The sequence below is a fragment of the Sus scrofa genome, chromosome 11, assembly GCF_054392235.1.
Source record: "Sus scrofa isolate SSC_HxYL_T2T_F1_AM1 chromosome 11, Sscrofa_HxYL_maternal_Yorkshire_Landrace_v2.0, whole genome shotgun sequence".
Lineage (NCBI taxonomy): Eukaryota > Metazoa > Chordata > Mammalia > Artiodactyla > Suidae > Sus > Sus scrofa.
Window position 1 is genome coordinate 83164398 of NC_139393.1, and position 15765 is coordinate 83180162.

General features: G+C 46.1%; 1 protein-coding gene across 9 annotated transcripts in view; it reads left to right on the forward strand.

Moving 5' to 3' along the window:
• Positions 1-15765, forward strand: part of MYO16 (myosin XVI) — a 539824-nt gene that overhangs the window by 196344 nt on the left and 327715 nt on the right. For all 9 annotated transcript variants that reach the window (XR_014819944.1, XR_014819945.1, XM_084982290.1 and 6 more), the window contains 2 exons: positions 5092-5200; positions 12274-12398. Coding sequence is in view for 7 of the 9 variants with exons in the window: in XM_084982290.1 (XP_084838416.1) it covers positions 5092-5200; positions 12274-12398 (234 nt within the window). In the remaining 2 variants the exon portion in view is untranslated. The remainder of the gene's footprint in view (positions 1-5091; positions 5201-12273; positions 12399-15765) is intronic.

The following is a 15765-nucleotide window of genomic DNA, read 5'->3' on the forward strand; positions in this document are numbered from 1 at the left end:
TTTGATATGAGGGTGATGGTGGCCTCATAGAATGAATTTGAGAATTTTTCTCCCTCAGCAATTTTTTTTGGAAGAGTTTCAGAAGGGTAGACATTCACTCTTCTCTGAATGTTTGGTAGAATTCACCTGTGACGCCGTCTGGTCCTAGAGATTTTTTTATTGGAAGTTTGTTTGCTTGTGCATGTGTGTACTTTTTAGGGCCTCACCCATGGTATATGGAAATTCCCAGGTTAGGGGTTGAATCAGAGCTACAGCTGCCAGCCTATACCACGGCCACAACAACATAGGATCTGAGCTGTGTCTGCTACCTAACTACAGCTCATGGCAATGCTGGATCCCCAACCCACTGATTGAGGCCAGGAATTGAACCTGCATCCTCATGGATACTAGTTGGATTCATTTCCACTGCATCACAAGTGGAACTCCTATTGGAGATTTTTAAGTGACAACTCAAAAACTATGATTAAAACAACCTTCTCCTGGGAGTTCCTGCTGTGGCACAGTGGGATAAGGATCCAGCATTGTCACTGCAGTGGCTCATGTCACTGGTGTGGTATGGGTTTGTTCCCTGGCCCAGGAACTTCCACATGCCGTGGGAACAACCAAACCAAACCAAACCAAAACCAAAACTACCAGATGCTACTAGCACATGGATACAACATTTTCTATTCTAAGAAGAGAAACTCTGCAATTCAAGAGCTCAAAATATCCGCTCACAGAATTTTTCTATCTCTCCTATTACGTTTGATGCCAGAATTTTTTATTTAAATGAGATATTAAATGGGATTTTTGAGGACTATATACATATTCTATTCCTCATCAAAGTTTTGCCCAAACTTTGGTATTTCCAGTACTTCTGGTGACTTTCGCCTGGATTAATTTTTACTATGGTGAATTCTAAATCTTAACCTTAGCATTCCTGCTGCATTTATTAGTTGGCTTTCTATTGTAGTGGTGGGCTCTCTTCTCCCCTAGAGTCAGGGATTCCCTTGCTTCTTGATGTCAGTATGAATTCATGAGTCCTTAGCTACAGTTTTACAGTGATGTAAAAACATTGTTCAACCAAGTGATCAAAGTTAACTTCATTAGTGCTGGGATCAAGGTCCCAACATCAGGCATCTTCTGATATGATACCATGGGAAGAACACAGCATCTCTCTGTGGTTTGCCTGCCAAACATCTCATCGTAAGGATGCACGAGAGGAGAACTGTTGCAAATGGAAGGAGGCCAAAGCAAAAGGAAAACAAAATGCCCTGGTTGACCCCGAATCCCACCCTGAGCCAAGGGCTGATAGATCAAGGATGCCATTGGAGAAATGCATGGAACTCGGACATGGATTGTGGTGTAGGTCATAGAATTTAGTGATGCCAAACATTCTGATTTTGATAATATTGATGCAAGAGAATAATCCTTATTTTTATGAAATATATTCTAAAAGACTTAGGGCTAAAGGCGCCTGGTGCCTATGACTCTCTTTTAAGGGATTCAGGACAAATGAAGGAGACAAAGAGAAAGCAAAAATAGGGGGAAAGCATAAATAATGGGTGAATTTTGGTAAAGGGAAGAGTATTCATTTCTTAGGGTTGCCATAGTACAATTCTACAAACGGGGTAGCTTCAAAAAACTTGTCTGCAGTTCTGGAGGCCAGAAGTCCAAGATCAAGGTGCTGGCAGGGCTGTGCTTCCCCTGAAGCCTCCAGGAGAGGGTCCTTCCATGTCTCCTCCAGCTCCTGGGGGCCCAGGTACCCCCTGGCTCTTGTGGTATCCCTCCCATCTCTGCCTCTGCCTCACACAGCTGTCTCCCTTCCATCTGCCTGTGTCTCCAGTGGCCCTCATCATAGATGCCCCTCTTCTCATGAAGATGCCTGTCCTTTGCATTACCCTCTAATGACCCCAGCATCTTTCCAATAAGGTCACAGTCACAGGTAGCAGGGTGGGACCTCAGCGGTTCCTTTAGGGGGATGCAGTTCAGTCCCTAACAGGTTTACAGGAGCTGTTTGTACCACTCTTGCAACTTCGTGTCAACTTTAAATTCCATCAAGATAAAAAGTGACCAAAACTATTTGCATATGAAGAGTAGTATTTGTTAGAATACCATCAAGGACTTATTAAAATTGCAGTATCCGTGGGCTAGAGAACTATTAGTAAATGAAACAGTCCAGTCGACAAGTGTATTCTTTGACTTAAATTGCTACCTAATGTACACTAATGAAATGTTTATTTACAGGAAATGCGCATTTATTTGTTCATATGTCATCCGACCTGCAGTAAATAAGATTCCTCCTTGAGGGGAGTGATAGATTTGAGCTCCGTTTCCAATATTCCAGGAACAGTCTAGGACAAACTGGAGGTGGGTGGTCCTCCAGTTTGAATAAGGAGAGAGGACACGCACTCAGGGCTGCCAACAGGTGCCATTCCGTCCTCAACCGCAAGAGCATTTGCAGAGCTTGATTTTGCTACATAACACTGATTGCTTTTGCTTGCCTGATGGAACCCATCAGAATGTGGCTGATTTTCTTCAAACCCAACTGAAGAACCTGCCTCAGACTTTGGCTTTCTAGTCCTGAGTGCCTCCGTTGCAGAGGGACCTGCCAACAGCAGTAATGCACTTAGCTTCTGAGTTAGTCAGAAGAAGGAACTTCATCAGCCATACATCTTCTCCATGGGGCTTGTTAGCTATGCGGGTCCAATTTCAGGATCCTAATGCAAGAAATACAGCTCGTTCAGGGGCTCATTTAGGACATATGTTTTCTTGCCTATGAATCCGCTCTTCTAGGGACGCCTACCAAGTCCAGACCGTAGAGGGTCGGGGCAGAACCACCACACGTCGGGAGGTCTCACCCGTGTTCAGAGGCAACGGGAGAAGGAAGGAAGGAAGGAGAGACAGAATAGAGGGACAGAGGGGGAAGGAAAGGAGGAAGGGATGAAGCAAGGAGAAAGAAGGAGAGGAAGAAGGAAGAAGGAAGGAAGGAAGGAAGGAGAAAAATTCTTCCACAGTTGCCACCGCTCACGAGAGAGAGAAGGGAACTTGACTATGCATGGTATGATTTGGTTCTTTTATGAATACACTCTGAAAAATAAATGTCAGACAATCTAGTGAAAAATAATTACCACAAAATTCATCATCGTTTGCCTCAGTTTTTATTGATTAGTTTAAGTTCAGAGTTTAGCTACTCATTTTCCAATTTGTTTCCGTAAATTGTTTTTAGGGCCTGATGTGTGCCAGGCACAGTTGGGGACATAAAGAGGAATAAGATGTCATCTGCAATGAGGAGCTTCCTGATGCCCTGGCCGGTCTACATGCACAATGACCCCTGGGCATTCAGCTCTGCAGACCAGTGGGTGATTCATGGGTTGAAATTTCAATGAGTGAACCCAACTAAAATATTCAGCACCATTTTAAATTTCAGGCTCTCTTCGAAAAATCCTCATTACTTCTTAAAAGAATAGAGACTATGTTTCCCAAGCCCATGCTTCCCTGGGTACCACGTTGTTCTGCTATTTAGTTTTGCTGTTACTGATAACGTGTGACTCTTCATTATCGTCATTGTCGTCTGGCATCCAGTTAGATGTTTGACGTAGATAAGATTCTGCTTGAAACATTTACGCAATGGGGAAAAGGAATGACTTGCTTATCTCCCATCTATTGGTATCGAAATCAGTCAGGACACATCCTGTAGTTGCGTCTTGATTCTTTACCCACTGGAGCCTGGAGAGGCGAACACAGCCTCGTTCTCCGGGTTGGAGACTAAAGGAAAGGGACCATGAGCCAAGTCTCCTGAAGACCGTGGTCTCAAGTAACTTCCTTTCAAACTCTGAATAACTGAAATGAAAGGAAATGCACCAAGAAATAGGAGGCAGTTTTTAGGACCTTAACATGACGTTTTCCTTGGGTAGGTGAGAAACTGAACTAGATAACGTGCGCAGTTCAAATCAGAGACTATTTTAATATGGTTATAGGCAATATAACGGGCTTCACTCTGATGCCGAGGTAAGGAGCATAGCTGTGTGGCGGGCAAACGTTAAGAACGTGGAGTGTTTCACAGCTCTGATCTATCCTTCTATTTCCTTTTTACAGTGTCGTAGAGCAGACCTCTGGAAAACCTGTGCAGACTTGCTAAGGCATAGGAAAGCACACGCACCCAGGCACACGTACATACATGCATATGTGTGTATATGCACGATACATATAAGTGTGTATATGCACACATATACACACACAACGCAGACTCCTATTCAGGAAGAAGAAGGAGGTGAAACTTCCATCTGTTTGGTCTGAGTTCAGTGATGTGGTCCTGGGAGGCATGTGGGAAGTCTTGCCTGATAAAGTTTATGGGGCTTATTTAAGAATGCAGAGCAGGGGTGCCCGTCGCAGTGACCGCTTTTGAAAGAGTGAAAGTGCACCCCTGTCCTAGCACTTAGGCTGGGATGGGCAAAGAGCCGGGCAGGAGGGTTCGGAGGTGCTGGATGGGGCACCCTTTGCTGCTAAAAGTTGTGTGAGAGCCCCATTTAATATATATTCCATCCGTTCATGTCTACAGTTTCAGATTTTTTTGTTAGAAAACCATTTCTGAAAAGAGAAAAACCAGCCAGAAGCCACGTGCTCCAGGTTTTGTGAAAACAATTGCAGTGAGGCCAGCTCTTTGATGAGCTTCTGTGGCGAGCACGGACCTTGGAAGAGTTAACGGGATGGTTTGGGGAACTTGAGTCCAAGTTCACACCGGAGTTCTCCATTCAGACCAAAGGCTGGGGGCCCTTCTGTCGTGTTAGGACAACCAAGCAGGTGTAGGGGAGCCAGCCTAGCGGTGTATAAGGTTTATACCCAGGGATTGAATATTTGGGGTTTGGCAAGCAGGGAGGGGAGAAGGAGCTGGGGCTGGTGTCTTGTAAGGGTCCGTGGAACCTTTTTAGACCACCAGCATTCCTCGTAGAGCATCTAATACATTTGTCTTAAAAAAAAAATTCCCCTTTCCCACTGATCCTGCCAGATGTGCCTCAAGTCAACTTTTCTGAGTGAGATGGAAATGCAAGTTTTGATCTGCTTTCTATGTCAACAGTATAGAAAGATGCATTTGTTCTTGTTCACCTGCAGGCTGGAGCCAACGTCCTTCTCCAGGATGTCAATGGAAACACCCCGCTGGATTATGCCATGGAAGGGACAGAGTCAAGCTCTATCCTATTGACCTACTTGGATGAAAACGGTAGGCGGATGCTTTGAGTAACCGTAGGTGAAGAGACAGGATCGTAGAATTATACGTGTGTCTATTTTTCGGTGCGCTTCCATGATTTCGGATGGCTGTTGTTTCCCTCAAGCGTGTGAATGAGGGCTCGTCCTGTACAGCATTTTCCGTTTCGTCAGTGCAGTTCTGCAAGCCAGCAGAAAGCCAGAGACCACAATGACGGGACATTTTAACAGGCATCCAAAGTCCATAATTAGCGGGACGGGGTTTGTAATTATGAGCTATTCTCCACTGGGAGGGGAAGGGAAGTGAACCAGCACAATTGAATTTTGAGTTAACGAGCTCAAGGTCATGCATAGCTCAGGTCATGCAAAGCGTACTCGCTTGGGAGCGCTGGGCCTCCTGAGAGGCACCTGCAGGGAAGCGAGGGCTAAAGTCAAGGACAGTTTGTACAGCATCCTGGCCTCCATTCTTGGGGACACTTGGAAACTCAAACCTTGTCAGAAGGTGCCAGCCTGAGAAGATGAGGCCGAGGTCCCAGATGTCTTTGCTGACAAAGAACATTTAATTGCACAGAACGAGCGAGCGTATAATTTCATGAGTCAGTTCAGCACAGGCGAGGTGGCAGGTGTTTGGAATCCGGAGTCCCCTAGGAGGTTAAAGAAGGATGCCCCCCTGGCTCTTCTTCTTTCTGCTGTTTGGGTATAAATAACAACAAAGGCATGCCAGTCCCTTCAAGTATGATCTTTTGCCAGAGAAGAAGTTTACCATTTTCCCGAGGCCCACGGTGCCCGGGGCTTTGCCCTTCTCCGGGAACAGCCTGCACATCTGTCTCTTTGTTCCTGTGCTCAGCTCCTCCTCCTCAGTGCCGCGACCCACAGTTTATTCTGAGGATGGCTTAGAATAATCATCGTTACTGCTTAGCAGCCATGGTTCTTAAAAAAAAGAAAAAAGCTCTCCTTAATTCTGAAAGCAAAGCTCCGTGAGGTCATCTTCCTTGGAGAAGAGGTGAGCTGGGCAGTGGTTCCGAAGGTCCCCAAGCCACGGCCCGAGGCCACCGGCTGTTCCTCGTTCAGGCTCCCACGGGAGGGACCTCACAGTGCCTGGCATCTTGTCAGCCACGACTCGTTGCAGAGAGAGATTCCATTGCTTCCAAGGGGAACAAACGAAATTATGCACAGTCCACTGTTGGACTTGGGCAAAGTTGCACTTGGAGTGTACAGCTGCGATTTGCGTGAAGAGCTGGGCTGGCGTATTTAGCTGGGCCGGCTCAGCAGGGTGCTTTTCAGTTCTTCTCATTCTTTGGAATTTCTAATAGCTACAGTCATATCTCTTTCTTTTTGGAAACTACAATAAGTATCTTTTTTTTTTTTTTTTCTTTTTATGGCAGCACCTGTGGCATAATGGAAGTTCCCAGGCTAGGGGTTGAATTGGAGCTGCAGCTGCAGGCCCAGCCACAGCCACAGCCATGCGGGATTTGAGCTGCATCTGCGACCTGTGTCACATCTCACAGCAGCTGCCGGATCCTTAACCCACTGAGCAAGGCCAGGGGTCACACCCGCATCCTTAGTGAGACAACGTTGAGTCCTTAACCCACTGAGCCACAACGGGAACTCCTAAATTTAAGGATCTTTATTTGCAAAAGAATGAACTTGACTTCTAAACCTTCCCAACCCATTAAAAGGTTTGGTTTGATAAGAAAAATTGAGTATTTGCAAGAGCAGTATTACCATCCCATAGAAAGAAAGGTACGTATAGTCTTTTGAGAGGCAGATTTAGCAACGATTAAGGAAAAAAACCGAAAACAAACGAGAGAGAGATCCTGGCTCTGAATGGGTAGGAGAAAAAAATCTGTCACGATGGCTGTCACCGTCCGTTTGTGAAATACACATTTGCTGCAACGAATTCAATTTAATATCTCTTCAATTTTTAATTCTGTTTTCCATTTGTCCCGCTGGCCTCTGCCTTCCATCCATCCACACCTCGCTCACAATCTGGTTCCATTTCTGTCCGCGTCCCTCCGTCCTTATCAAGATCGGCTGCCATGGTTCCAGTTAATACTGTCTAATTCGATTTATTCTCTGTGCCCCCTTGTTGCTGAACTTTTAGAGTTATCTGTTGTGACAGCCTGGCCTGATATCCTTAGAAATGTCTGTTATTCTGAGATGGAGTTTTTATTATGATTTGGGGCACTGCCTTCTCCCGCCTCGGCAGTGGCAAACCTTGAATTCTCACTCTGCATCCTACAATTTCAAGTCAGAGCCCTTATCTGCTGTCACATCAGGATGCGTGTGCCAGGAGGCAGGCCAGGTCGTGAGCAAGCTGATTACATGGAAAATCACCGGTCACAGGTTCTAATTAGACTGTCAGCACTGTACACCGGGGGACAGCAATTAACCTCAGCTCACTGCCTGGGCTTCCTGGGCTGGAAAACGAGACAGCCAAGGGCTTCTGATGGGGTGTTTGATGCATATGAGATCTCCGGTGCACGGAAAAGCAGCTGGCGTTCCAGGAAAGCAATTGATTCTGAAATGAGCCAGCAAGGAAAGAGAGCACAGCTGGGTGAGCTCAAGGTATCCAGTGACAGGTGTCACTGGAGGAAACACAGACAGGTGCGTTTTTCCAAGTCCCTGCAAAATAAATAAAACAAAACCTTTTTACTCTGCCCTCCGCATAGCATCACAACGGCCCTTTCTCCTTCCTTTCCAAGCCATCCTTTCAGAGGGAGCTGTCACCTTTATTCGTCTGAGTTCTTAATCTCCTCTCCGGAGCGCACTGAAGTTCGACTTCCACCTCTGCCCATCTGGCTGCGTCGCTGCGGCGATTGTCTCTGCCCTTCTCGGTTCTCTATCCAGCGGGTACCTCTCTGTGCCCCTGTGTTTCCTCATCTCTTGTTCCATGCACTGACCTTGACCACCCTCCCCACGAAAATCCTCTCCTGCTGTGGTCTTGCCAGGGTTTTCCTCCCTTCCCTTAATTTCCTTCGGATGCACCATTTAAACATTCAGAAGCCCAAGGCTTTATCTCTGAGCATCTTTTCGTGTGACTCCATCCCTCTTCCTGGCTTCTCCTCCGTCTTGCTAGTGTCCTTCGCACCCGCCTGCTCCTGGGGCTATTCCTGCAGCTTAGATTCCTTTCAAGACCTTCTGCCTTGCATGTACAATGACAATACACGTCTTTGACTTGAGTATCAGTTGGGTTGAAATAACACGTCCAATATGGACCTTCGTGCTGTCCTCTCATCCCCTTTATATAATGATTCTGTTTATCTTTAGGCCCAGGAATCTGAGCATCTGAACATCGCTTTTCTTCTGAATCCCTCATGTTGAATTGTCACCACTTCTTCCAGATTCTCTTTCCTTGACTTCTCTCTAATATATCCGTGAAGCTCGCCCGTCTTGCTGTTACTGCCTTCGTTTACACCCTGGTCTTTCTCGTTTGGAACAGACTTGGACACTGGCCGTCTTGCCTCCAGACATAGCCTTCCCTCTGCGTTTTTCAGAGAAATCCCGGCTTCGTCAGCCTGCAGATGACCTTGTAAATTTCTCCTGCGTAACAAGTTCATTCAAAGATCTGTGGCTGCACTAACCCCTTCAGAATCACTCAGTGTTGGGGTGAGAGTGATCCCGATTGCCCAGGACAGCCCCGAGTTATGCCTGCGGGCAGGATGGGGGAGCGGATTTGGCAGAGGGTTACAACACCCCTGTGGCGTAAACTGGTTTATTTCTCTTTGCGAGAACAACTTTTATTTATTTGCCTGCTTAACGCTTTTGCTTCCTTCAAGTGCTGGCTGTCTTAGGAAGCTTGTCATGGAGACCAAAATTGAGATTAGATGCTATTCTACGGTAAAATCAGGCCCAGAAACCATGTCATATTGTAATGATAAAATTAGCTATGATAGCAGCACAGAGTACCCCCTTGCAGGATGGGTAAGGTAATAAAGCAAAAGTCAGTTGTTACAAAAAAGTATTGCTGGAGTTCCTGCTGCAGTGCAGTGGGATCTGTGGAGTCTCTGCAGCACCGGGACGCGGGTTCAATCCCCAGCCCAGTGCAGTGAGTTAAGAGATTCTGTGTTGCGGCAGCTTTGGCATAGGTTGCAACTGCAGCTCAGATCTGGTCCTTGACCTGGGAACTTCATATGCCACAGGGTGGCCAAAAAAGAAGAAAAACAAAACAAAATGAAACAAAAGCAATATTGCCTTAAGAAGGAGAGGTAAGAAAGGGTAAAATAGGGGTTTAGATTGACTTGAAGTGTTAGCGAAGGTTCAGTTTTGCACAAGCGTCTATTGACAGAATAAAATAGAATCAGACCACAGTATAGTATCATCTGTAATAACTTGTGCATTTCAGGTAAATGATATATTTCTTCTCTCCTAAAATTTTAAAACATTACTAAATTCCTGTGAAAATAATAAATCTAAGCATTATATTCATGTTCTTCAGAAAACAGTATGAAAATACAACTTTTTTGTTTCTGTTTTTGTTTTTTGTCTTTTTGCCTTTTCTTGAGCCACTCCCACGGCATATGGAGATTCCCAGGCTAGGGGTCTAATCGGAGCTGTAGCCACCAGCCTACACCAGAGCCACAGCAACGCAGGATCTGAGCCACGTCTGCGACCCATACCACAGCTCACGGCAACACCGGATCCTTAACCCACTGAGCAAGGCCAGGGATTGAACCCGCAACCTCATGATTCATGGTCAGATTTGTTAACCACTGTGCCATGACGGGAACTCCAAACTTAACTTTTTTTAAAAAAAAAGAGAGAGGATCGACTATAATCCACTGGTTATGGGCTATAGGTGTCTTATTATTATTATTTTTTTCTGGGAACATCTTAAGAGATTTGGATAAGTGAGGGAATTTCCATTCTATTATAGTACCAAGAGTGGACCTATGCTTTTTTCCTGAAGATATAACAAAAATCTAAAAATCACATCTTATTTGATTGAAAATTAAGTTTTAAACTAGTGGTATAATATTCCCCCTTCATACCTTCACAATAGTGACCAAAAATGGATTGTTTTCCCTGTAAAATTTTGTATGTGAATGAGTCTGAAATGAGTGACCTCTCACCTCTGTTTTGTGTCTTTCGTCTTCGAGCCCTAATCTTTTTTTAATCACTCAATTTCAATTACATGTTTGATGATTCTCTAAACCATGCCTACCACTTCGGTAAACACTGCAACATCATAAAAGTTAAAATGATGTAACTTGGAAGTCGAGCAACCGTCAGGTTCTTCGACTCCTTAACATGCAAATGGAACACTGACAGCCGAGAAGGAGTATTTTCCAAATATAAGGCGCATGTCAAATCCCCGAATCCTAAAAATAAGGCTAGAGTGACAGCTTTAGCTGGTTCTGAAGAAACCCCGAATGTGCCTGTTGGGGAAATCTCTTCATTCTTCTGAAATCGCTTCTGATGGTTCGGAAGCTGAGGTGTGATCGAGGCGGTTTTTCATTCAAGTTTCTACCAAATTGGGTTTGCTTTGATCAGAGTACTTGAAACGCACTCCCCTTTCACTCATTTCCCTTGGCTTTTCTGGTTCACATATCCCCTGCCTCCTTATTGTAAAGCAAAGCCCCCAAGGGAATGGCAGGTGACCCACATCCCCCGAGTCTGACGAATAACGGCAGCCCCCTCTCGCTGCGTGCCTGCTGCATGCCAAGTTGTTTCCATGAGCACGAGGGAGACCAAGCTGGCAGTCCCCTTTTGCAGATGAAGAAACCGAGGCAGAGGGTAAATTACCTGCCTCCGTCAGCACTAAACCAGATGAAGCGCTGAAACTCCTGAGCGCCTCTGCTCGAGTGTCCATCCAGGAGCAGAGATTGAGAGATGCAGTGGGGCAGGCGTGGTGTGCTCTAGGGGGAAGTGATGGCGGGTCTAGACCTTGCTGGGCTCTGCCATGTAGACAGGTCTCATAAATGTTACCTATAGCTCTGTTCCTTTGGGAAATGCATTATCATCTGAGTGCTGGGGGATACAGAAGACCAGGCAGGCGACATAACTTTCCAAAGTCACCCTGGAGAATTGGCTGCAGACCAGGCTTGGCCAGCAGGATCACTCCAGCGTTTTTGCGCACTGCTCTGTGCTGTCTCTTCCTGGTTGTGGCAAGGACTCAATTGGATAAGTGATAGGAAGTACCCATGAGAGTGGCTGATTCAGTGCAAACAGCGGATGCCTTCTCAGCGTCACTGTCGTCGTCACCATCGTCAGTAAGCTGTTACTGTCACTGTTCCTCTCAGGTGGAAGGAGGTGGAAAAGTTCCCCTTAGTAAACACCTGTTGTGTCCAGGAACCAATGGGAGGAACAGGGATGCATAAATGCAGAGGTAAACGCTACCCTGGAGAGTGTACCGCCACCACCCTGCCACGAAAGCTCAGGCTGAAGTATGTAGTGGATAGAGGTGTGTACAGGTGAGCACACCTGAGGCGTCTCTGCCTAAGTCTCCCGCCTCAGTGAAGCCAGGCTGTCAGTTCTTGGAGCATCCCTTAAAACCTATTTTGAAAATACTTTAGATATCTGAGAAAGTTGCGAAAATAGGTCCTAGATATGTTTCACTCAGCTTCACCTAACATCAAGAATATCCACAGCCGGGGTCCATTCCTCCAAATTCAGAAATTGGCATTGACCAATACCATGAGCTAAACTGCGGCATTATTCCGACTCTCCCAGGTTTCCCACTAACTCCTTTTTCTATTCCGGGATGCTGTATTGCTTTCAGGAGCCACTGTTTTGATGAGGCTATCACAGGGAACAAAAAGGGTGTTTTGACACCTCATACGAATTCAGTGCAAGTAGTTTACAATACTTGGGGCAGTCTCTGCAGATTTCTAGTAAACACGTGCATGGCTAAGGCAGCCTGTCACATCTTTGGGATAGAATAAGAGGGAAAGTATTCCAGACCCCCCTCTAGCTGGAAATAAGACCGTATGGCCAAAGAACCAATTATAGCGGCTTTGAGTGAGAAATCAAAGCGGAAGAGGGGCTTCAAAGAGGAGCACGTTGAAAAATAGAAGATAAAACGAAACTTTTACCTCCAGCAGCTGAGAAACAGTTCTGAATTCTGTTTGAAAGGCTCTTTTCCCCTAGGGGTGGATTTGACCTCCCTGCGCCAGATGAAGCTTCAGAGACCAATGAGTATGTTAGCAGACGTCAAACGCTTCTTAGCCTGCGGGGGAAACATTGACGAGAAGAATGATGACGGCGTCACACTGGTAAGTTCCTGCTCACCCTCAGGAGGCATTGCTTGCATTGAGATGACGTACCTTGATTTCTCGAACACAGAATCGGAGATCATTAACTTTTAAGTAATTTTTAAAAATGTCCTTGATCGTAAAGCTAACGTGAATTCCTTGTAGAAATTTGGCCAAATGCTTAAATAAGCAAAGAGGAGAACGAAAATCCCGTATGCCGCCACCCAGAGATAACCAGTGTTTATCTGCTGGTGTAGTCTCTTTAAAACTTCCTTCTATGTATGTTTTTCCTACAAAATTAGAATCGTTTTCACCCATTCTTTCGTCCATGTGATTGTTGAGATAGAACTTAGAGGAGAATGTTTTCAATTTAATTCTAAGCAGAAGAAACTGAGTTACTCTGAATGAATTTTTAAATTCAAGCAAACTCCTGTCATTACTTTTTTATTGCTATTAGGCAGTTGCAGTAATTTTTTTTTTCTTTTTTGTATTTTTGTCTTTTTAGGACCGCACCTGCGGCACATGGAGGTTCCCAGGTTAGGAGTCTAATCGGTGCTGTAGCCGGCAGCCTACACCACAGCCACAGCAACTCGGGGTCCAAGCCGCATCTGCGACCTACACCACAGCTCACGGCAACGCCAGATCCTTAATCCACCGAGCGAGGCCAGCGATCGAACCCGCAACCTCGTGGTTTCTGGTCGGATTCGTTTCCACTGCACCATGATGGGAACTCCAGTTGCAGTAAATTAAGCACATAACCAATAAATTTTGATGAATTTTAATGTAAACGCAATGTCTGATCATGAAAATAGGAACAGTTGGTCCTCTTGACACGTAAAATTGCCTGGTTTGGGCACATGCTGGGGTGAAAATGGATTGTTGTAGGAATAAACATGTTGAGTCCCAGGAAAGTGAATTAGGGCAGCAGAAGGGCTGACGCAGCTCTGAGCCGTGGGATCTGTAGCTGTGGTTGGAACCAGTTTTAGAAAAAGCCGTTCAGTTTCTACCATGGGGACAAACATGTGATGAACGCAGCAGATGAGGAAAGCTACTTAAGTGCGTGGATGAGAGTTGGGAGACCTGAAGTCATTGTAGATTGAGTGCAGATTCAATGCCTGGAGACTTCTAGGTAGAACTCTCTAGACAGGATGTTGGCCTTTGGAATGTAGACGTCGGAAGACTATCAGCAGATGGAACTCGAAACTATAAGGACAGAAAACAAAACATGCCGAGCGTTTATTGAGAAGTGACACATTCAAATGGAAAAGCGTTCGAACTAGTTCATCGAGGAGCTATTTACTGAGCACACCCTGTGAACAAAATCATAGTGAACAAAACCAGACATGTGCTTGTCATGGACTCACATTTCATTGGGGGGGACAGGTATTACACAGGATAAGTAAGCGAAATATACAGCATCTTAACAATAATAAATGCAAAGAGAAATAATAAAACAAGACATAGAGATGCTGGGTACACAGTTGACACTTTGGGTAGACAGACAGGTAAGGTCTCACCGACGAGGAGGGTTCTGAGAGATGCCGCAGAAGTCTGCACACACTGCAGGTGAGAAGGGGAAGCATCCCAGGCCGGGCAGTGCTCGGTGCAAAGGCCCGGAGTCAGGACCAGGCGTGGCGTGGTTGAGAAATAGCAAGGAGGCCAGTGTGGCAGAGCAGAGCGAACAAGAGCGGAGAGGCAGCCAGGACCAGGTCACTCCTGAGGGCCTGTGAGGACTGAGGCAGTTACCCTTCGTGAGATGAGAGTATATTGGTGAGTTCTGGAGATGGGCCCCACAGGATCCGACCTAAAAGGACCACTCACACTGAACGCCGTGATCAGCTGGGACTATCAAAGGGCAGAGGTGAAGCTGAGAGTTCCGCCAGGGGGCTTTTGTTCTCATCTAGCAAGAGACGATGTGACTTAGACCAAGGTGGTAGAAGCTGAGGTGGTGCGAGGTGGCTCGTTTCAGTCTGCCTGAAAAGAAGATCCATTGGGATTTCCTGATGGACACGTGGTGTGAGAGGGAGAGGAGACTTCACAGGGACTCCGAATATTTCTGGTTTGGACAGGTGGAGTGATGGAGTTGATACTGAATGAGCTAGAGACGGCTGGGGACTGTGCTCGGAGCAGAGAGATTAGGGTGGATTTTGGAAAATGTGAAGGTGGAAGTGCCTCTTAGCCGTCGGCGTGGAGATGCCACGTTTGTGTTGGATGTCGGAGTCTGGCATTTGGGCGATGTCTGGGTGGGGGGGGGCGATTTGGGGGATTCTAGCATATTCCTGCTGTTGGAGACCTTGACCCTCGATGAAGTCACAGATTTGATACAGGAGGAAAGAGGGTTTGGGGACTGAGCCATCGAGCTTAGAAAAGGGGGAGATCCAGAATTGAGATGCGATGAGGGATCCCCCAGGTGGGAGGCAAACCAAGAGAATGAGATGTCCCAGGAGCCACGAGGAGAAAGAATGACAAGGAGAAGGGACCATTAACTGTCAGATACACCTGGCTGAGAGGTCAAGCAGATGGAGGTTGGGGCTTGGCTGCCACACTTAGGAACGGGGAGGGTGGTGGTCTCCTGGTCCAGGGCAGCTTCACGTGGAGCGGTGGCGTCAGAATCCATGCTGCCATAGGCTATTTAATTAGTGGTTCATTTAATGCTTGAACTACATTAATTAACGCATATCTAGTGCATAGCAAAACCCCACCGGAGTCTCTCTTCCTTTGTTTGGCAGAACACATTACAACTTTACATTGTTGTTGTTTTGTTTTGTTTTCCATCTCAGTAAATAAAAACAGCGCTCATGCTCCCATCCCTGCTAAGTAAAAGGACCTGCATATTTAAGAAGATGAGCTGTGGTTGAAAGAATCAATACGCTGCAATAAATTGCTATCATTTCTGCCCATATTCAATTTTGGCATTCCTTGTGACTTTTTTTTATTGAACAGAGAACACAAATGTGGCAAATAATTATGCTGTAATAACTAAATTTTGTTTTCTTACGGATGCTGTGATCACTGTTGACTTTTTACAAGGAAAGTAACAACGAGCGGGGGGCTAGGAAGTCCTTCCGTGGGGATCACAGCAGGTAGCAAATGGCAGTTGCTTTGATCCTTGTGTGTGCACTGGTGGGTCGATGACGTCGCGAGCAGCCAGTCTTGGGGTCGCCTTTCTGTAAGGTGCATTTGGTGTGTTCCTGCCCATGGTTACTGATGACGGAAGAAAGGCTGTCTACAGGCTGAGCTGGAGTGTCAGCTGTTCATCACAACTAGGCATCATGCCTCCCACTGTTACATGGTGTGTAAAAGAGATGAAACTGTCACAGAAAAACCCAGTGAGGATAGACCGAGTGAGATTTTCTGGGGAACGGCCAGGCCCACTCCCCGAGTGAGG